This window comes from Lepus europaeus, chromosome 10 (assembly GCF_033115175.1).
Source record: "Lepus europaeus isolate LE1 chromosome 10, mLepTim1.pri, whole genome shotgun sequence".
Taxonomy (NCBI): domain Eukaryota; kingdom Metazoa; phylum Chordata; class Mammalia; order Lagomorpha; family Leporidae; genus Lepus; species Lepus europaeus.
In genome coordinates this window covers 4,645,219-4,666,739 of record NC_084836.1, presented here as the reverse complement: position 1 = coordinate 4,666,739, position 21,521 = coordinate 4,645,219, and the positions used below count along the sequence as shown (strand labels likewise).

The window sequence follows — 21,521 nt, the reverse complement described above, 5'->3', positions numbered from 1 at the left end:
CCAGTGGATGGAAGACCTCTCGCTCTGACTCTGTAACTCTTTCAAATAAAATAAATAGATCTTTAAAAAAAATAAATAAATCTTAACACTGCCCTGACTGGCTGACAGCTCTGAGACCCTCAGCATGTGAGTGAGTGTGCCCCTAATACATTCCTGCTGATGGCCACAGCATTGAGCTGGTCCTCACTTAAAACAGACGAGCAAGTATAATGACCATGCAAATGCAGGCCTCTCAACTGGAATCTCGACCACTGGACCAAATGTCCACCCTGGAGGTCGCTGAAATACGACCCCTGGCGTCCTGACCAGAAGCATGTCTCTGTGAGCCCAGGCTGCAAACCCCCTGGGCAGGGCTCTTCCAAGGACACGCCCACTGCAGGGGCACAGGGGCCGCGCGATCAGAGCACAGCTGGCTAAGCTTCCTCGCCGTTGTCCCCAGAGCCGCGCCGTCAGGTGCACGGCCTCTCCCGAGGTCACCGGCTTGAGGCAGATGCACAGACCCAACGGTCAAAGCTGATTTGTAGCTGTCTAGCAAACACCCCAGCCAGGGTCTGCGGGAGCCCAGGGCACGCGTCATCCACAGGCGACCTGACCTGACTTCTCCCAGACCCTAAGACATGTGTGTGCCGACGGCTCCCGGAGTTACGGATGCAGCTCTCGGGTGAGGCTCTGCCTGGGACGCTGCAAGCAGCCTTGGCGGGAGCCCTGGGAAAAGCGGCCTCCTGGACGCCGCAGGCGAAGGCTGGAGGACGGGTCCCAGAACGTCAGGCAGCGGCCTGGGCGAGGCTCTCACCGAAGGGGGCCGTCCACGCAGCCTAACCGTGGTCATTCCCTGGACCCCACTCGCTCCACAGGGAGCAGCGGAGCCCCCACCGGGGGAGCGGACGGGAGGCCGCTGTCCACCTCACCTTGGGCTTCTCCTCCAGCAGGGCCGTGAACTGGCTCACACTGACCACCCCCGTGGCCCTGGGGTCGAGCGTCCGCATCAGTTCTTTGAATTCCAAATCGCTCAACTTCACAACCATGCAATTCAGGACGTGTCGCAGTTCTTCCCCCGTGATCAGGCCGTCGGGTTTCTGAGAACGAGAGGGTGGCCGAGGGGATTTTAAGGGGGGGGGGGGGTAGCATCATTTAACAAGGAGCAAGCTTTGGTTTGAGAGGACTTCAGCTGACACGATCCTTACACAACACATGAGCCAGCGCAGTGTAGAAGGGGAGGCTAGAACATGCCAAGCACCAATTCCTACAGCCTCTCTACCAGGACAAGGGCAGGGGGCGGCCTCGCGGCTCCAGCACAGGCCGACCCCCTTCCCCGAGGTCTGGGACAGCTTGGACAGGGCCTCTCTCCCTCAGCCCCACCTGGTGGCTCAGTCACACGGGCCCCTAACCTTCCCGGCAGCTCAGTGACAAGGTGCCAGTGTGCTAGGGACTTTAGTCTCCCTCGCCTTCCCTGGCACCAACCTCATCAATTATACACATGGACAACTACTGAGAGAGGTTTCAGCTGTGCTGGTTAAAGAACACAGACCACGAACACAGCACCGGGAGGTTAACTCCGTGCCCCAGGATAAAGCACTATCAATAAGGACATGAGATACCGAAGTGGAGAGGGACCCTCAGCAGGAAGTCGGGGGAGCCGCAGACCCCCTACCTCCCGGAGGGATTCCCGAGGACCAGTGCCGGACAAACGGCCAACCGCTCTGCTAGGGTCCAGCATCAGGGCAGGAAAGACTTCTCTCCCGAGGGAAGCCAGGTGCTTTAGGCGGATCCATGCAGGGTTACTTTGGGGTTTGGAAACCCAAACCAATTTCTAACGTCCAAGTTGGAACCTGTGACGGCGGATTCTCTGGCAAGTTTACGGCACTGTGCAGCCATCGCCGCCAGCTAACTCTAGAAGCAGTGCAGCGCCTCACGAGAGCCCTCCTGCGTGTCCGCGAGGCTTCTCATCCCCACCCTCCCCCGGGCAGCCGGCTTTGTGCCGGCCCTTGCCCGCGGGCTCGTGTGTCTGAGAACCCTCCCTCTTCACATTCTGCTTATCTGGTCACGACTTGACCCCCTGGATCATTCCTGGTTTGGAAACCGTAAATCATGTTGCTACGAGCAGCCTTGGTGTGGCTGCACACGGTTACTTCTCTCGTGCAAGTATCTAGGAGTGGAACTGCCAGGACACCAAGAGATGGCCACGCTCTCCACCACGGTGGCTGCTACCATTCTACACCCCCACCAGCTGTGTACCAGAGTTCCAGGGGCTCCCATCCCCACCAGCACCCAGGATCGTCCCGTCACAGCGAGGGAGGGCTGGTCTCCCCGTAGTTCTTTGTGCCTCCCTGATCACCGACGACAGCAAGCGTGGTTTCGAGTGTTCGCTGGCCGCCTGTGCATCTTCTCTGGGGACCCGTGTGTTGAAACCTCCTGCCAGTCCTGAACATCAGGCTGTTTCCTGATGGGCTTCTAAGAGCTCTCGGATACTCCAGAAACAAGGCCATTACTGTAGGCACAATTTGCAAACGTTTTCTCCCCGTCTTTGGCTTGTCTTAAGCACAACGATCTCTCTCTCTCTTTTTTTATAAAGTCCAATTTTTCTTTTCCTTTTACAGACTGTGTTTTGGTGTCTGAGAAGTCTGCCGAGCGCAAGGTTTCGGAGATCTCTCCGTGTTCTCTTCTAAGAGCTCTCCCGCTTCCGCTCTGACATGAAGGTCTGCTCGTGTGCCGGGGGTGGCGGCCCTTTTCTCTGCCGAGGGCCAATCCGATGCTTATGACATCACCAGCTTCATGGTGAGCCTGCTGCAGATCCATTGGATTTTGAGTCCCGTCTGCGGCTCCCTTGGCGGGGCCGGAGCAAATGACTTCCTGGGCCTTGCACGGCCTTGGGCCGGACGCCCCCCACTGCTGTTTGAGTACAAGTTCATCTTGTTGCACGTGGATATCCAATTTCATCATTTTAAAAAATGATTACCTCTTCCCCGTTGAATTTGTCGAGCAATAAAGTGCCCATGAAGGCAAGCACTTAGGGATTCTTAGTTCTGTCCCACCAACCTCTATGCTGGGGGTCCTTCCTACCCTGACTTTGACACTAAGACCCAACATCTGGAAACATCTTGTATTTATTTATTAATTATTGACAGGCAGAGTTAGACAGTGAGAGAGAGACAGAAAGGTCTTCCTTCCATTGGTTCACCTCCCAAATGGCCGCTACGGCCGGCGCACTGTGCTGATCCAAAGCCAGGAGCCAGATGCCTCCTCCTGGTCTCCCATGCGGGTGCTGGGCCCAAGCACTTGGGCCATCCTCCACTGCCTTCCTGGGCCACAGCAGAGAGCTGGACTGGAAGAGGGGCAACCGGGACAATCTGGTGCCCCAACCGGGACTAGAACTCAGGGTGCCGCTGCTGCAAGCGGAGGATTAGCCTAGTGAGCCACCGCGCTGGCCTGGAAACATCTTCAAGATTGTTTTAGCCATTCTGCAATCTGTGTATTTCCATGTGATTTTTAAAAAGATTTATTTATTATTTATTTGAAAGGCAGAGCTACAGGGGCCGGCACTGTGGGCACTAGGTTAATCCTCTGCCTGCGGCGCTGGCATTCCATGTGGGCACCGGTTCTAGTCCCAGCTGCTCCTCTTCCAATCCAGCTCTCTGCTGTGGTCTGGGAAAGCAGTGGAGGATGGCCCAAGTGCTTGGGCCCCTGCGCTCACATGGGAGACCCGGAAGAAGCTCCTGGCTCCTGGCTTCTGATCAGTGCAGCTCTGGCCACTGTGGCCATTTGGGGAATTAACCAATGGAAGGAAGACCTTTCTCTGTCTCTCCTTCTCACTGTCTGTAACTCTACCTCTCAAATAAATAACTAAAATCTTTATTAAAAAATAATAATAATAAAGGCAGAGCTACAGAAAGAGAGGAGAGAGAGAGAGAGATCTTCCATCGGCTAATTTACTCCCCAAATGGCCACAACAGCTGGGGCTGGGCCAGACCAAAGCCAGGAGCCAGGAGTTCCTCCCAGTCCTCCCACATGGGGGCAGGGGCCTCAGCAGGGCCACCACTTTCCCAGGCACATCAGCAGGAAGCCGGGACAAGAACTGGCACCCATATGGGATGCTGGCACCTCAGGCAGCGGCTTAACCTGCTGTGCCACAGTGCCGGCCCCATTTCATGTGAATTTTCAGACCAACTCTTCAGCCGTGGCATAGCCGGCTGCGGTCTGGGGAGGGTTTGCAGTGACTGTGGGTCAGTCTGGAGAGGCTCGCCGCAGTAACACCGGGGCTTGCGATCCGCGAGCACGGAGTCTCTTCCTTCACTTAACATCTTTACTGATGCTTTGTAATTTTCAGTATACAACGCTGGCACTACTTCTACTAACACAGTCCTGGGTATTTGATTCGTGTGTGTGTGTGTGTGTGCGCCATAGTGGATGGAGCTGCTTTCTGAGGTTTGTTTTCAGATTGTTCTTTGCCGGTCTATCGATACAGTTATGGCTAATTTTTGTGTACCGAGCTTGTATCCAGCAACCTTCGTGAACTGGTTTCTGCGGTGTGAGTGGGTGGTGTGCGCGTGCGATCCCTAGGACCTTCTCTGGGCTGGATTACTGCTGACTTCACACCAGCAGCCCGGCTCCTTCCTCCTCCTTCCTGCCTGCACTTCCCACAGCAGCCGAGAGGGCCAACATCCCCGGGTTGTCCCTGAACCGAAGGAGGAATATGCACTCCCTTGCTAATGACTCTGCTGTTAGCCTCGGGCTTATCTTAAACGCCCGCTCAGGCGAAGGAATGCCCCTTCGATCACAATTTTTATTGTAAACGAGTTTTGGTCTCTGCTTCTGTTTGTTTCATAGCGACCATGATGCTCTGTCCTTAGTACTATTGATACTGTGTGTTGCACCGATTGATTGTCAAGGAAGCTAAACCAACCTTGCAATCCTGAGATAAACCCTGTGGGCCCGCAGCATTCAGTCCTTGTCACATGGGACTGGCTTAGGTCCCCTGCCATTCGCAGCGATCGTCACCGAGCACTGGTCTGAGGCCTTCTGCGATGACCTGGGCTGGACTTGCTGTCAGGGAAGCTGACTCCAGAGAGACCATCACTGTGCTTCTTCCTCTGTGTTTGCCGAGGTTTTGTGAAGGGCTGCTCGTGCTTCTGCAGCGACCTCTGTAGTCTTCAGTGAGAATCTGCACGTTTTTGTTGGATAGCCCCTTCCCTTCCCTTCCCTCCCCTCCCCTCCCCTCCCCTCCTCTCCTCTTCTCTTCTTTTCTCTTCTCTTCTCTTTTGATACCCAGAGTTTGGCAGTGAGAGAGACAGAGAGAAAGGTCTTCCTTCCGTTGGTTCACTCCCTTAATGGCCGCCATGGCCAGCGCTGTGCTGATCCGAAGCCAGGAGCCAGGTGCTTCTCCTGGTCTCCCATGGGGTGCAGGGCCCAAGCACTTGGGCCATCCTCCACTGCCTTCCCAGGCCCACAGCAGAGAGCTGGCCTGGAAGAGGGGCAACTGGGACTAGAACCCGGGGTGCCGGCACCACAGGCAGAGGATTAGTCAAGTGAGCCACAGCGCCAGCCTGGATATGTTTCTAAGTGTTTGATTTTTAGAAAGATGTTATTAGCAATGGTGTTTTAAAAATTCTGTTTATTGCAGGCTGCAGAAATATGATTGGCCCTCGCATTTTCTGGCCTTCCGAATGCTATCATTGGGGAAGATTCTCCAGGGTTTTCTATTAATCACATCACATCAGCTGCCCACAAGAGCAGCACGGATGAGCTTGGTGGTGAGCAAGTGGCAGGAAGGCGGCCATGCTGACTGGGGGAGGGGCCCGCAGAGAGCAGGCGGCTTCTGGGGGTGGCACACACGGCAGTGGGGTACAGGGCGGGCAGCAGATCCAAAGTAGCCTTTCTCCTAAACACCATGCAGCCTTCGGCAGGACGGGGGCCTGGCCCCAGCCGCCCCCCCACAGCCAGGCCCAGCGCCCGGCCCTGCCCATGCTTTGCTGTCCTGATCTGGCCAAGACTGAGGCCAGTGGTGGGGAGGCCGGCTCCACCCCAGATCCAGGCCCCGTGCGCCTGAGGCCCTGAGGGTCCCTGTGGCCATCTGACGTGGCAGGGGCACGCACAGCCTGGCAGCTCTGGGCCAGGGGCCCTGCCCCAACCTGTGCTGCCTGTGTGGGCACCACTGCAGCGTCTCGCCCAGAGGCTAACACTGGAGAGGGTAGTGTCGTTACGGCCCCCATTAAGGGCCACGAAGAGCTCACTGCTTTTAATTAAATTACCTCTTTGATACCCTGATAGCACCTGGCATGAGGAAACAGGCAGCTCAGCCAGCGCACGGCCTGCAGGGGGCGCCTGCTCCACCCTCACTGGGTGCCTCTGGCAGGACTCCCAGCCCCCCGGGGGGCTCCCTTTCCCCATCTGTGAAATGGAGATAACGTTGCTATCTCCCTCCCAGAGGCAAATCCTGGAAGGCGGTGCAGACACACAGTGCGCACTCAACAGACCCGAAGACAGCGTCGTGGGTGCCCCTGCCTGTGTTTTGCTCAGTCAACCTCGGACTGAGAAAGAGAGACCACGTCCACCTAACTCTGACACCAGCACACGTTCTGATGGTTCTGCGTCCACGTGACTCTGACCCTAGCACACGGCTCTACAGGTTCTGCGTCCACGTGACTCTGACCCTAGCACACGGCTCTACAGGTTCTGCGTCCACGTGACTCTGACCCTAGCACACGTTCTGATGGTTCTGCGTCCACGTGACTCTGACCCTAGCACACGTTCTGATGGTTCTGCGTCCACGTGACTCTGACACCAGCACACGTTCTGATGGTTCTGCGTCCACGTGACTCTGACACCAGCACACGTTCTGATGGTTCTGCGTCCACGTGACTCTGACCCTAGCACACGGCTCTACAGGTTCTGCGTCCACGTGACTCTGACCCTAGCACATAGTCTGATGGTTCCGCGTCACCATTCGCTGCTGTCAGTGCTCTTACTGTGCTCACTCTGTCGGTCACGGCTCTCTGCCCAGGCCTGGCCACTCCCAGCCGAGGTGGGAGGCAGGCTCTTTCAGTGGGCCTGTGGGGCTCATGTGGTGATGTGTGTTCCATGACGACCCAATGTAACCATGCAGGGCACACGACCAGGGAGGGCTGGTGCTGTCCATGGCTTCTGGCATCTGTGGGCAGACTTGGAACGGATTTGGGGGCCACCATCGTTAGACAGGTGCCGTGTCCCCAGGAACGCAGAGTCTGGCGTCTCTGAATCCACACTGGGCGAGGAATGGCAGTGGCCGGAGCTTCCGTCGCCAGCCCAGGGGCCAACGGCCAAACCCTGAGGCCACCTCCCAGCCACAGTGCTGCCCAGGGCTCACGGCCAGCAGGCTTTACAAGGCCAGTGAGGCCAAGGACAGGTAATGCACCCTACCCTGGACAGGCGAGATTGGCGAAGGCGGAACATCACAGGCCACCTGACACGGCGCTCCGAGACAGCAGGAGCCAGGCTCGCCACCAGAGAAGGCACGCTGCCAGCTCACGCAGGAGCCTCTGCAGCGCCGTTTTCAAAACCAAATCAGCCATTTTGGGACAAGAAAACAGTCCTGACCTAGGAACACAGTAGTGGTGAGCTGACAACGCCAGGCGAGGGTGCGGAAGCCCCAGCAGCTCTGGGCTACGTGCTAACCCGCCGCGAGCGCAGATGCGGGACACCAGGCTCCAGGGCCTCATCGGCACGGCTGCGGCACCTGCCTGCCGGCTGCACCCGAGCTCCTGCGGCCGGGGCTGGCAGTCCCTGCCCACCCCGGGGCTCAGGGCAGCCCCTGCTGCTCCCGCCGAGCGCCAGGGTTCTCAGACCTCGCGCTGTCCGCCAGAGGAGGGTCCCAGGGTCTTACGCTGTGGATGACCTGCAACACCTTCTTGAGCGACACGCAGCGGTCCTGGGCCAGCCGCAGCAGCTTCGCCACGACGCTCTCCGCGCGGGGCTGACTCCGGGAGCCGAGGCTGCAGACGGAGCAGCAGGAGACAGAGTAAGGCCACATTCTTGGTGGCTCTTTCTTTCTTTTTTTAAAGATTTATTTACTTATTTGAAAGTCAGAGACAGAGAGAGAACTAGATCTTCCACCCACTGGTTCACTCCCCAAATGGCCACAAGGACTGCAGCCGGGCCAATCTGAAGCCAGGAGCCTCTTCCAGGGTGCAGGGCCCGAAGCACCTGGGCCACCTCCCAGTGCTTTCCCGGGTGCATTAGCAGAGAGCTGGATTGGAAGTGGAGCAGTCGGGTCTCAAACCAGGGCCCATAGGCCGGCGCCACGGCTCAAATAGGCTAATCCTCCACCTGTGGCGCCGGCACCCCGGGTTCTAGTCCCGGTTGGGGCGCCAGATTCTGTCCTAGTTGCTCCTCTTCCAGGCCAGCTCTCTGCTATGGCCCAGGAAGGCAGTGGAGGATGGCCCAAGTGCTTGGGCCCTGCACCCGCATGGGAGACCAGGAGAAGCACCTGGTTCCTGCCTTCGGATCAGCGTGGTGCGCCGGCTGCAGCGGCCATTGGAGGGTGAACCAACGGCAAAAAGGAAGACCTTTCTCTCTGTCTCTCTCTCTCTCACTGTCCACTCTGCCTGTAAAAAAAAAAAAAAAACAACAGGGCCCAGATGGGGATGCCAGCACCGCAGGTGGTGGCTTTTCCATGTGCCACAGTGCCGGCCCCTCTGTTCTCTCCAAATGCAAGAGACAAGCACCCACGCAGCCAGCGTCGTGGTGCTTGTCTGCAGATGGCTCCTGTGGCTGGCTGTGCCGCGCGCTGGGTGGGTCTGTCCGTCAGCGAGTCACCAGCTGGCGCAGGAGGCAGAGGCCCGGACGCCACTCGCGTGGGCGCCAGCTTTGCTGTTCCGGCACCAACTCCGGCCGGCCATTCGCAAACCTGCGGGTTTGGTCTCAGATAAAGACCAGGAAAGAGGTCAAGGCTGGCTGCTCTGCTTCCAACCCCGCTCCCTGCTAATGCACCTGGGAAGGAAGTGGATGATGGCACAGCGCTTGGGCCTCCATCACCCACGTGGGAGACCAGGCTGGAGTCCCAGGACCCTGGCTTCAGCCAGGCTGTTGCAGCCTTTTGGGGAGGGAACCAGAGATGCGAAAGCGCTTGCTCTCTCTCTCTCTCTCTGTCATTCTGCCTTAGAAATAAATAAAATCTTGGAGAAAAAAAAAGAAAGAAATGAAGTCATAGTGGCATCCCAGGGCCCTGAACACCTGGAAGCAGATGACGAGGGTTCACTAACTCGTCCCCAGCCCGAGGCAGGCACGCCCGGGACACGGAAGGAGCTCTGCGGTGTGCGTCACTCGACAGAGGCGCACCGTGTCACAGCACGCGAGGGACTTCGACGCCTGGGGTCTCCCTAAGATCCCTGCGAACAATCAGCGGCCGACAAGACGCCTCTGAAGTCTGAACGCTGAGCTGCTGTGTGGCTCGGCCTCGTCCCCACGGTGTTGGGGACCCCCTGCCCCATGAGTTACGCCAGGCTGTGACCCTGCAGGGCCGACAGACGTTGGCATGACAACGGAAGCCCTGGTGTCCGGGGTGCGTGACCCCCATGCCCCAGGGTGTGGGCCGTGTGCAGAGCTGGGGAGAGCGGGGACACGCACGCGTGCTCCACCTTTTGTACCACGGACTCAACCACACCCGTGGCAAAATTCTTTGGAAAAAAAAAAAGAAAACAGCTGTGTCTGAACACGTGAAGACCTTGCTTCTCGCTCCCTGGACAGTCGGTCTGACCACGTACGTGGTATTTACGCTGCGCCCAGTGTCAGCAGCAACCTGCACGTGCAGGGCGTGCGGGTACCACGCTGTTCCAAGTCGGGGACGTGGCTTCCCTGGGTCTCGGCATCCACGGGGACCCTGGAACTACCCCGCGGCCACCCTGGGACGACCGCGTCCCGTCCCGTCCACAGGACACCCGGATGCGGGCTCAGGCACAGTCGGCAGACGCTGTTTTCACGTACCCGTTTCTTCTTGTCAGCGGAGCCAAATTGTTGCCTTCCAACCCCCGAGGCTCATTGAATGATGTCAGAAATTGCTTCCAGTTGATTCTGCTGGTGGTTCTAAGCCCAAATCTGGATGTGAAAGACGAACAAGCAGAATCTGTTAGCGGCTTCTCCTGCAGCACGGCACGGATCAGGTGCTCAGCACTGAACTGGAAACAGCAGCAATGAACCGCGCAGAGGGTCAGATCTGAAGGAAATGGAATCATTTAGTAAAACAGAAGACCGGCTTTGTATAAAGAAAATACCAAACAGAACAGACGCGGCTCCACGCCTCTACGTCGGCTGGAGGTGGCGACCACGAAGGAAGGGACAAAGGGATTTGACGGCGATTCTCCTGCGGAGGGAATATTCCACCACAGGGCAGGACGCCACGGCCGAACCCCTGGACGCTGTGGCCGGGTCACCGGCGCCTTCACAGGGGCAGCTCGGGGAGGCTGCTGACAAGGCAGCCTGCGGGGTCACCAGCTGAGCTGGTGGGGGAGGGCTCCCCGGCTGCTCCAGGAAGGGGTGACGACACGAGAAAGGCCGGACCCATGTGCCGCTGGCAGCTCCGAAAACGTGGGGAGGATGCAGAACCAGGCAAGGTGAGAAACGACTTTCCCAAAGGCTCGCGCACAGCCGACACCTTGATCCCCGGCCCGTGAGGCCGCGCTGGCTTCTCACTGAGCAGGAGCCGAGGTGGGGCCTGCATGCGTTAGAGAAGCCGCGGAACACCAGCACGGACGTAAAGTCTCCCAGGCCAAGGATAAGCGCTTGGAAGATCGTTCAGAAACGAAGTGGCAGGGTTGGCGTGGGTCCACGGCGCGGGGCACACGAGGCTGGAGCTGCGAGGTGGCATCAGGAACTGGCTGAGGCGAGCCCGGGCGTGGGACTCGGCAGGGCAGAGTGCGAACGCCTGCTCCTCCCCATGCTGCCAGGGCCTCAGATGAGCGGCCACCCCCTGCCCACGGTGCTGGGGCCTCAGACAAGCGGCCACCCCCTACCCACGGTGCTGGGGCCTCAGATGAGCGGTCCAGCCCTGCCCACGGTGCTGGGGCCTCAGATGAGCGGTCCAGCCCTGCCCACGGTGCTGGGGCCTCAGATGAGCGGCCACCCCCTGCCCACGGTGCTGGGGCCTCAGACGAGCGGTCCAGCCCTGCCCACGGTGCTGGGGCCTCAGATGAGCGGCCACCCCCTGCCCACGGTGCTGGGGCCTCAGACGAGCGGTCCAGCCCTGCCCACGGTGCTGGGGCCTCAGATGAGCGGCCACCCCCTGCCCACGGTGCCGGGGCCTCAGACGAGCGGCCCAGCCCTGCCCACGGTGCTGGGGCCTCAGACGAGCGGCCCAGCCCTGCCCACGGTGCTGGGGCCTCAGATGAGCGGCCACCCCCTGCCCACGGTGCCAGGGCCTCAGACGAGCAGCCCAGCCCCTGCCCACGGTGCTGGGGCCTCAGATGAGCGGCCACCCCCTGCCCACGGTGCTGGGGCCTCAGACGAGCGGTCCAGCCCTGCCCACGGTGCTGGGGCCTCAGATGAGCGGCCACCCCCTGCCCACGGTGCTGGGGCCTCAGACGAGCAGCCCAGCCCCTGCCCACGGTGCTGGGGCCTCAGATGAGCGGCCACCCCCTGCCCACGGTGCTGGGGCCTCAGACGAGCGGTCCAGCCCTGCCCACGGTGCTGGGGCCTCAGATGAGCGGCCACCCCCTGCCCACGGTGCCAGGGCCTCAGACGAGCAGCCCAGCCCCTGCCCACGGTGCTGGGGCCTCAGATGAGCGGCCACCCCCTGCCCACGGTGCCAGGGCCTCAGACGAGCGGCCCAGCCCTGCCCACGGTGCTGGGGCCTCAGACGAGCAGCCCAGCCCCTGCCCACGATGCTGGGGCCTCAGACGAGCGGTCCAGCCCCTGCCCACGGTGCTGGGGCCTCAGATGAGCGGTCCAGCCCTGCCCACGGTGCTGGGGCCTCAGACGAGCGGTCCAGCCCTGCCCACGATGCTGGGGCCTCAGACAAACGGCCCAGCCCTGACGAGCGGTCCAGCCCTGCCCACGCTGCCGGGGCCTCAGACAAGCGGTCCAGCCCTGCCCACGGTGCTGGGGCCTCAGACAAACGGCCCAGCCCCTGCCCACGGTGCCGGGGCCCTCAGACAAACGGCCCAGCCCTGCCCACGATGCTGGGGCCTCAGACAAACGGCCCAGCCCCTGCCCACGGTGCCGGGGCCCTCAGACAAACGGCCCAGCCCTGCCCACGATGCTGGGGCCTCAGACAAACGGCCCAGCCCCTGCCCACGGTGCCGGGGCCCTCAGACAAACGGCCCAGCCCCTGCCCACGGTGCTGGGGCCTCAGACGAGCGGCCCAGCCCCTGCCCACGGTGCTGGGGCCTCAGACAAGCGGTCCAGCCCTGCCCACACTGCCGGGGCCCTCAGACAAGCGGCCCACCCTCTGTCCACGGTGCTGGGGCCTCAGACGAGCGGCCCAGCCCTGCCCACGGTGCCGGGGCCTCAGACAAGCGGTCCAGCCCTGACGAGCGGTCCAGCCCTGCCCACGCTGCCGGGGCCTCAGACGAGAGGTCCAGCCCTGACGAGCGGTCCAGCCCTGCCCACGCTGCCGGGGCCTCAGACGAGAGGTCCAGCCCTGCCCACGCTGCCGGGGCCTCAGACAAGCGGTCCAGCCCTGCCCACACTGCCGGGGCCTCAGACGAGCGGTCCAGCCCTGCCCACGCTGCCGGGGCCTCAGACGAGTGGTCCAGCCCTGCCCACGCTGCCGGGGCCTCAGACGAGCGGCCCAGCCCTGCCCACACTGCCGGGGCCTCAGACGAGTGGTTCAGCCCTGCCCACGCTGCCAGGGCCTCAGACAAGCGGTCCAGCCCTGCCCACGCTGCCAGGGCCCTCAGACAAGCGGCCCACCCTCTGTCCATGGTGCTGGGGCCTCAGACGAGCGGCCCACCCTCTGACCCCATCTTCTCATCTGACCACGAGAAGGACGGCACTCACCGGGCGGTTACGGGTCCGGGGGAGAGGTCAAGCCTCGCATGCCAGCGACCACTCAGGCACCCGACCCTCTGTGTCACTGCGCCACTGACCCTCCAGGCGGCAAAGTGGGCACGAGACCGACCGGCGGCTAACAAGCAGTGGCTCTGCGGGAAGTCGCTAAGCAAACTCAAATCCATCTGGGGTGCTCGAAGTCGAAAGCGCAGAGGACACCGGGACATCCTTTGGCCACTGAGTCCCAGGCCAGCATGAAGGGAGGCTGAGCGATGCCCGGCCCCCCAACGCCATGTGCAAGGAACTGGTTCCAGCTGGGGGGCGGGGCTCCCGACTCGCACGCAGCACAGCCACGGTGATGGCTGAGCTGGGGGCCATCAGGAGAAAGGGAGACCAGGGCTGTGGGTCGGCTCACGCCGTCACAGGGCAGGACTTCCTGTGGGCGCACCTGTGAGGCAGAGGGCGTGTGCACACAGACACACGTGGGGACGGCTCGGCTCCTGCCCCTTACTACTGTAAACGCTAAAATTTCAGTGAAAACGTCGGGAAGAGTACATTTTTTAATAAAGATTTATTTATTTATTTATTTATTTATTTGAAAGGCAGAGTTACAGAGAGAGGTTGAGACAGAGGTCTTCCATCTGTTCACTCCCCAGATGGCTGCAACGGCCGGAGCTGAGCCGATCCGAAGCCAGGAGCCAGGAACTTCTTCCGGGTCTCCCATGTGGGTGCAGGGATCCAAGGACTTGGGTCATCTTCCACTGCTTTTCCAGGCCACAGCAGAGAGCTGGATCAGAAGGGGAAAAGCCAAGACTCGAATCAGCTGGGACTCAAACCGGCTCCCATATGCTATGTTGGCACTGTAGGCGGTGGCTTTACCAGCTACACCACAGAGCTGGCCTCAGAATACATTTTTTAAAAACCAGACCCAGGGCCAGCACTGTGGCACAACAGGTTAAGCTACCGCCTGCAGCACCAACACCCCTTATGGGCGCCAGTTCAAGTCCTGGCTGCTCCACTTCCAGTCCAGCTCCCTGCTAATGTACTTGGGAAAGCAGCAGAGGATGGCCCAAGTCCCTGGGCCTCTGCCACCCATGTGAGAGACCAGGAAGAAGCTCCTGGCTTCAGCCTGGCCCAGCCCCAGTCATTGCAGCCATTTGGAGAGTGAACCAGCAGATGGAAGATTTCCATCTCTCCTTCTGTCTCTCTAACTTTCAAATAAATAAATGAAATCTTTGAAGTAAGTAAATAAAAATAAAAGACCCAAAGTCACAGTGTCGCAATGAGACACATTCAGTCTAAAGACACAGATGGGCTGAAAGTAAACAGATGCTACCTCGAACCATGAGATCAAGACTCGGGTCCACAGCGCCAGGGCACACGGATGCTGTGTGCCTCTGGCGTGAAATAATGAGAACGGCACTTTATCTCTGCGGGTTTTCTCCCCAAAACATATCACTCTAGTTTAATCAGCTAAACCCCAATCTTTACCAAACCAGTCACCCCCAAAACTTGCAAGGTCGTCAAAACCCAAGGACATTGTGCGTAACCGTTATAACCAAGATAGGACCAAGTGCACGTGACCGGTAAACGTAGCAGGGCACGGCCGCCGGTTCTGGAGCAGCAGGGAGGATACGCGGGAGGACCGAGGGCCGTGCACAGAGCAGGGACCGGGTCAGCAGCGGAGCCGCGGCAGTCAGCGGTGGGAATGTGTGTGGCAATGAGACGCTTCTGACGGGAGGGACCGGGTGTGGGGGACGTCCCACCTCCACGTCTCCCTGTGGACGGAAAGCTGCTGCGAGACGAGGAGGCGGACTTTATAAAGGACGGTGCGGGAACACCAGCACATCTGACAGCTGAGATGAAGCGGAATTTGTTAAAAAAAAAACAACAAAAAAAAAAACTACCAAAGATGGCCCCAGGAGAAAGAAAACTCGAATAGTTCTGTGTTAATTCTTTCAAAACTCAACTCGTGACTTCGAACATCCCCAAGCAGGGCTCCCCGGGCCTCAGTGGCTCCCGGTCCATTCTCGGGAACATTCACAGACTGCAGCCCGGGCCGGTGGGAGAGCAGAGCTGGGGCTGCGCGCTTCCTCACACCGGGGCGGGGGGGCTCAGGCTCAAGGCCACACAGAGCTCCTCGAGAAAGGGAAACGCAGAACCCACCCATGAAGAAGATGCCCGAGGACGTCTTTACAAAATTTAGCAAACAAAACCCAACAACACTGAAAAGGCAACACGCGGGTGACCGAGAGCAAGGCAGGTGTCACGTCTGAGAACCAAGGACTCGCCACATTCCCGGGAAAATGGCAGCAAGTGACACGATCACAGGACAGAAGAGCAAAACCATTTGATAAAATCAACGCATACGGCAAAAAAGCAAAACAAACTTACAGCAACTGAGCAACGGGAAGCGAACTCCTAACCTAGTACAGGACAATCGAACTCCTAACCTAACACAGGACAATCGAACTCCTAACCTAACACAGGTCAATCGAACTCCTAAATACAGGACAATCGAACTCCTAACCTAATACAGGACAATCAAACTCCTAAATACAGGACAATCGAACTCCTAAATACAGGACAATCGAACTCCTAACCTAACACAGGTCAATCGAACTCCTAAATACAGGACAATCGAACTCCTAACCTAATACAGGACAATCGAACTCCTAAATACAGGACAATCGAACTCCTAAATACAGGACAATCGAACTCCTAACCTAACACAGGACAATTGAACTCCTAACCTAATACAGGTCAATCGAACTCCTAAATACAGGACAATCGAACTCCTAACCTAATACAGGACAATCGAACTCCTAACCTAACACAGGACAATCGAACTCCTAAACTGATACAGGACAATCAAACTCCTAAATACAGGACAGTCCGCCCGAAACCGCACGGCTCGCGTCACTCAGCGGTGCCGAGATGGAGCGCTCGCTACCGAAGAGGAGGAGGGAGGCGGCGACGTCTGAGGTCACGGCTTCCGCCCCGCACAGCGGTACAAGGCTGCAGAGGGAGCTGCGCTTACCCTCACTGGAGGCTATGCGACTGCATATGTAGCAAACCACTAGGGAATCGACAAGGGCAGTATTAGAACTAATTAATCAGGAAATGTCATAGGGTAACAGTATTCAAACCCGACAAAAACCAGCTGCGATTCTAATCATCAGCCATAAAAAAGTGGAAATTTTAACTTTTAAAAAATTGAAGAGAAGGAGTGAGGGACGGGAGGGAAGAGGAAGGAGGGGGAGGGAAGGGAGGAGAGAGAGAGAGGGAGAGAGAGAGAGAAATCGCCCATCTCCTGGATCACTTCCCTGGTGGCCAGGAAATCTATCCTGGTGGCCCCTGTGGGTGGCCGTCTCCCTCGGCCTCAGCTACGTGCAGTGTGTACGTGAGTGCGTGTGCACCCATGAACAGAAGTTCCAGAAGGAACACGCCCAAAGGTGAACGGCAGTCGCCCCCGGCTGTTAAAATTACGGCCAGCTCATTTTTGCCTCTATGGTTCCCCTGCTTTCCGGTTTCATGCACGACTTCTACAATCAGCAAGAATAAGCACATTTCCCAAAAAACACCACACACACTTTGCTTGCGATCACATGAGTAACGATTATCAACTCAATCACAGAGGTACAACTGATTTTTTTAAGATTTATTTATTTATTTGGAAGTCAGAGTTACACACAGAGAGAGACGGAGAGGCAGAGAGAGAAGCAGAGAGAGAGAGAAAGAGAGAGAGTCTTCCATCCGCTGGTTCACTTCCCAATTGGCCACAATGGCTGGAGCTGCACTGATCTGAAGCCAGGAGCCAGGAGCCTCCTCCGGGTCTCCCACGTGGGTGCAGGGGCCCAAGCACTTGGGCCATCTTCCACTGCTTTCCCAGTCCACAGCAGAGAGCTGGATCGGAAGAGGAGTAGCCGGGACTTGAACTGGTGCCCATAAGGGATGCCAGCACTGCAGGTTGTGGTTTTATGCTACGCCACAGCGCCAGCCCCTGTTTTTGTTTTTTTTTTTTTTTTTAACTCTGAAGGTGCCCCAGTGGCTCCCTCTATCATCACAGGCAGCTGTCCCTCTGGATCCTGATCCCGGGAGCCAATGATCACTCCCACTGCACTTTCCCCATCCTGCAGAGCAGGTCGATGCTCAGCTGCACTGCACGCGGGGAGAGCGAGCGCTCGCACTTGCCACCCCGTCCCAGGCGGCCTCGCATCCAGCGGAGTCCTGGGCAGAGATGGATCCGGGGCCCAGGGAGCAGACGCCTCAGCAGGGATGGTGGTGGCAACAGGCGAGGGGAGGACGTCGTGAGGGGCCCCCCACCTGACTCCTCTTCTGTGTCTCTGAGAAGGTCTGCCTGTCAGCCCGGGCCACCCGCCGTGCCTGTCTTCCAACGCCCTCGGTCCTGCGCCACACTCCCGGCTGCAGCCTGGGGCGCCCTGAGCTCCTCGCAGCCCCGCGCACAGCCCGGCTCTTGGCATCCGCCACAGCCTGACCCAAACCCCCCATTTCTGCCCCCTAACCCGTTCCCTCTGATGCCAGGACCTGGACTGCACTTCCCCCACAATGAACACAACCCGCTGGGGGCTCCAGGATCCCGCAACACAGCAGATGTCCTTGTCACACGCCTGCCACCTTCGCGCAGGGCCCCTGCTCAACGCCTTCTCCCCCAAGAGGCCTCCTCTGACCGCCTTCTCCGCGGCTCCCTGCCACCCCGCCGTGCTCAGTCACCACACTCTCGCCATTCGCAGCCTCTTCCCCGGGCCCACACACACTGCACTTCCGAGAGGGGCAGTCAGAGCGACAACACTGACGAGCGACAACACTGACAAGCGACAGGACAGACCAACCAAGACAGCGAACGCCCCAGAAAGCCAAACCAACGCGGGGGTGTGGGGCGGGGGACAGGTGCAGGACGGGGCCCGGCCAGTCTGCGCCCACTGCCTGCCCCGACCACCAGCCACGAAGCACCTGCTGCTCCTGTGTTTCCATGACAATCCCAGCACCGCACCCACCGGACAAAGGTGCGTGCACACACATGCTGCCAGGCCACGGGCGCGTGCCGATGGCGTCTCTAAGCTGCCCCGGCTCTGCTCTGGCAGGACCAGGAATGGTGAGAAATGGAGACACCATCAGGGAATAGCACCACACTCTGAACCAACTGCACATTTAAGCTTAACTCTCGGGGAGAAACAAAACTGCACCATGGCCCAGCCCTCGCCACGTGCTGCCCTGTGCCAGCGTGTGTGACGCTAGCACCCAGGAGAGGGCAGGGTGGGGGCCCGAGTGCCCTGGGGAGCCGGGGGTCACTCGGGGGCAGCCCCATACCATTTCAAGATGTGGCTGGGAAGCGTGTGAGGCTGCTGCCTGCACACCCCGGCGCTCCCCGCCACATCAGGGCAGTGCCTGTCTTCCACACGTCCCAGACTCAGCACCGGCACCTGCGTCTGGCCTGGCACCCGCACCATAAATCCCAGAGAAACGTTTACTCTTAACTGAATTCAGCGTGAACACAGCCGCTGAGCGGGAAACAGTGAAGACCCAGTGACGCCAAGGAGCCCGCGTGCGACTCTCCTTGCAGCTCTCACACATTCTCACCGAGTGTGTGCGGCGCCACGGCTCCCAGCCACAGGGCTGCTGCCACCGCCGTGTCTGCCTGGGGCTGCCAGACCCTACTCAGGAGCCGCGGCGCCTCTGCCCCCTCTTCTCTGGGTGCACAGGCTGACGTCCGAGGACCCCACCCCTTGGCCTGCCCTCCGGCTCCCAGCCGCTCCATCTGTGAGAGGCACTGAGACCGGGGAACCTGACTGCCCCAGCGTCTCACGGCCCAGCCTGGCGGTATTGCCACAGCGAGCTGCAGAGGTCTGGGGCTTTCTACCCGCAAGGGTTCCTGGGAACAGCTGGCGGCACACCGGGTGCGCAGGGAAGGCGGACGGACACAGAACGGAGGTCAGTGTTCTCACTCGCGGGTGGTGAGGAAGCAGAATGCGTCCCACAGAAACCACACTGCAGCTTCCGGTCCTGCTGCGGGCTAGCGACGCACGCGGTGACGCCGTCAGCCCAGAGTCCGCTCGGCCCACGGCCGTGCAAGGCGCTCAGCCGGGACAGGCAGTAGGTCGGGCGGGTTCATGCATTTCCCACTCACTGGTATTTTCAACGGCGATGGGGCTGCTGGAACGTGGACTCACTGCAGGCAGCACACGGACGTATACAGAAAAATCCTGGAGGGGGCAGAGCCGGACTTGAGTCCCTGAGAACACTCTGACCGCCGCTTGTCCACACTGAGACCATGGTGAGGGCACAGGACACTCGCTCCGCCCCGAGCCCCTCACCTCTCTCCTGGAGTCACCCCTCCCCTCACCCTGGCCCTGTCCACTACCGAGCTCTGCTTTTTCCGGGATGTCACAGGAATAGGAGAGATCTTAGGCCAAAAAAATCGTGGGCCAAAAAGGCCTCCGTAACAACTGAAAATCCATCCCACACCTCACAGAACTTGGGCTGAAGAGCTCCTTTTTCCCCGTTTGCGTAGTTTCCGCCAGCAGCGTGAGGGGAGAATTCTCAGCGGGGTGTTCTCTGCTGGGCGGGCGGGCGAAGGAAGCAGGGTCCTTGGCGGCACGTGAGCCACACTGCTTGCGTCATCCTCTCAACTCCGCCTTCAGCCTCATCCTGCAGTTAAAGCACGGGTTTTCCCGAAACAGATCTACTCAACTGACACTGCCAGGCAACATCGAAACCACAGCACGCTGGCAACAGAGGCCTGGGCAGCTGTCCTTCAACCGAAGTCGTCTACTTTACTTATTTATTTATTTATTTATTGACAGGCAGAGTGGACAGTGAGAGAGAGAGAGACAGAGAGAAAGGTCTTCCTTTTGCCATTGGTTCACCCTCCAATGGCCGCTGCGGCCGGCGCATCGCGCTGATCGGAAGTCAGGAGCCAGGTGCTTCTCCTGGTCTCCCATGCGGGTGCAGGGCCCAAGCACTTGGGCCATCCTCCACTGCCTTCCCAGGCCACAGCAGAGAGCTGGCCTGGAAGAGGGGCAGCTGGGACAGAATCCGGCGCCCCAACTGGAACTAGAACCTGGTGTGCCAGCACCGCAGGCAGAGGATTAGCCTATTGAGCCGCAGCGCCAGCCTACTTCATTTATTTATAGATAGTCAGTCATAGACACAGACATAGTTATAGAAATAGACATAGTCATAGACATACATAGTCAGACATAGACATACACATAGACATAGTCACAGACATAGACAGACAAGTCATAGACACAGACATAGTCATAGACACAGACATAGACATCGACACAGACACAGAGTCATAGACATAGTCATAGACACAGACAAGTCATATCACAGACTTGGCCATAGTCATAGACACAGACATATTCATAGACATAGATTTGGACATAGTCACATAGACAGACCTACTAGTCATAGACATGGACACAGACATAGTCCTAGACACAGACATAGTCATAACATAGACATAGTTATAGTCATAGACACAGTCACTGACACATAGTCATAGACACAGACATAGTCATAGACATAGACAGTCATAGACACAGATGTAGCCATAGTCATAGATATAGACTTATAGTCATAGATATAGTCTTAGACACATAGTCAGACATAGAATAGACATAGTCATAGACATAGACATAGTCATAGACAAAGACATAGTCATAGACATAGTCATAGTCAGACACAGACATAGTCATAGTCATACACATGGACATAGTCATAGACACAGACACAATCATAGTCATTGTCACAGACACAGATGTAATCATTGTCATAGACATAGTCATAGTGATAGACATAGACACAGACACAGACATAGACATAAACAGTCACAGACATAGACATAGTCAGACATAGACAGACATAGTTATAGACACATAGTCATAGGCATAGACAGTCATAGACACAGACATAGTCATAGTCGTAGATATAGACATAGACACAGACAAGTCATAATCACAAACTTGGTCATAGTCATAGTCATAGACACAGACATAGACGTAGTCATAGACATAGACATAGATTAGACACAGTCATAGACATAGACATAAGTGCAGGAGCCCAAGCACTTGGGCCATCTTATACTGCTTTCCCAGGCCACAGCAGAGAGCTGGATCAGAAGTGGAGCAATTGGGACTAGAACCAGTGCCCATATGGGATGCCAGCACTGCACGCCGAGCTTAGCCCACTACGCCACAGCGCTGGCCCCGAGGGTTTTTAATTTAAACCCCAGATATTGAGTATTTTAAAAATAATAAATACAAAAAATCTGTTTGAGGTTTTTCTGTACTATGCATTCTTAAATGGTCTGGCAGGAATCATTTCTGAAATCATTTTGCTAGATGCGAGCTCTTGCATTTTATTTCCTTCTTTATTCTTTTCTATATTGTTTGCCTTTAGAAAAGCCAGTAACATGTGTTCTCCAATTTTATTACTGAAACAAAGATGCAGTAAACCTGACTCCCCCTTTCGGCATAGCCTTGATCTTCAGCACAGGTGCAGGCAGGCGCGCAGCTCCCTGACTCACACATACAGCACAT

At 57.9% G+C, this 21,521-nt stretch overlaps 1 protein-coding gene across 1 annotated transcript in view; it reads right to left on the bottom strand.

Annotated features, from left to right (window-relative positions):
- Positions 1–21,521, bottom strand: part of EFCAB6 (EF-hand calcium binding domain 6) — a 248,212-nt gene that overhangs the window by 105,567 nt on the left and 121,124 nt on the right. Inside the window, exons 12-14 of the mRNA XM_062201869.1 lie at positions 9,955–10,065; positions 7,856–7,964; positions 909–1,076 (exon numbers count right to left, since the gene is read on the bottom strand). Coding sequence (XP_062057853.1) covers positions 909–1,076; positions 7,856–7,964; positions 9,955–10,065 — 388 coding nt within the window. The remainder of the gene's footprint in view (positions 1–908; positions 1,077–7,855; positions 7,965–9,954; positions 10,066–21,521) is intronic.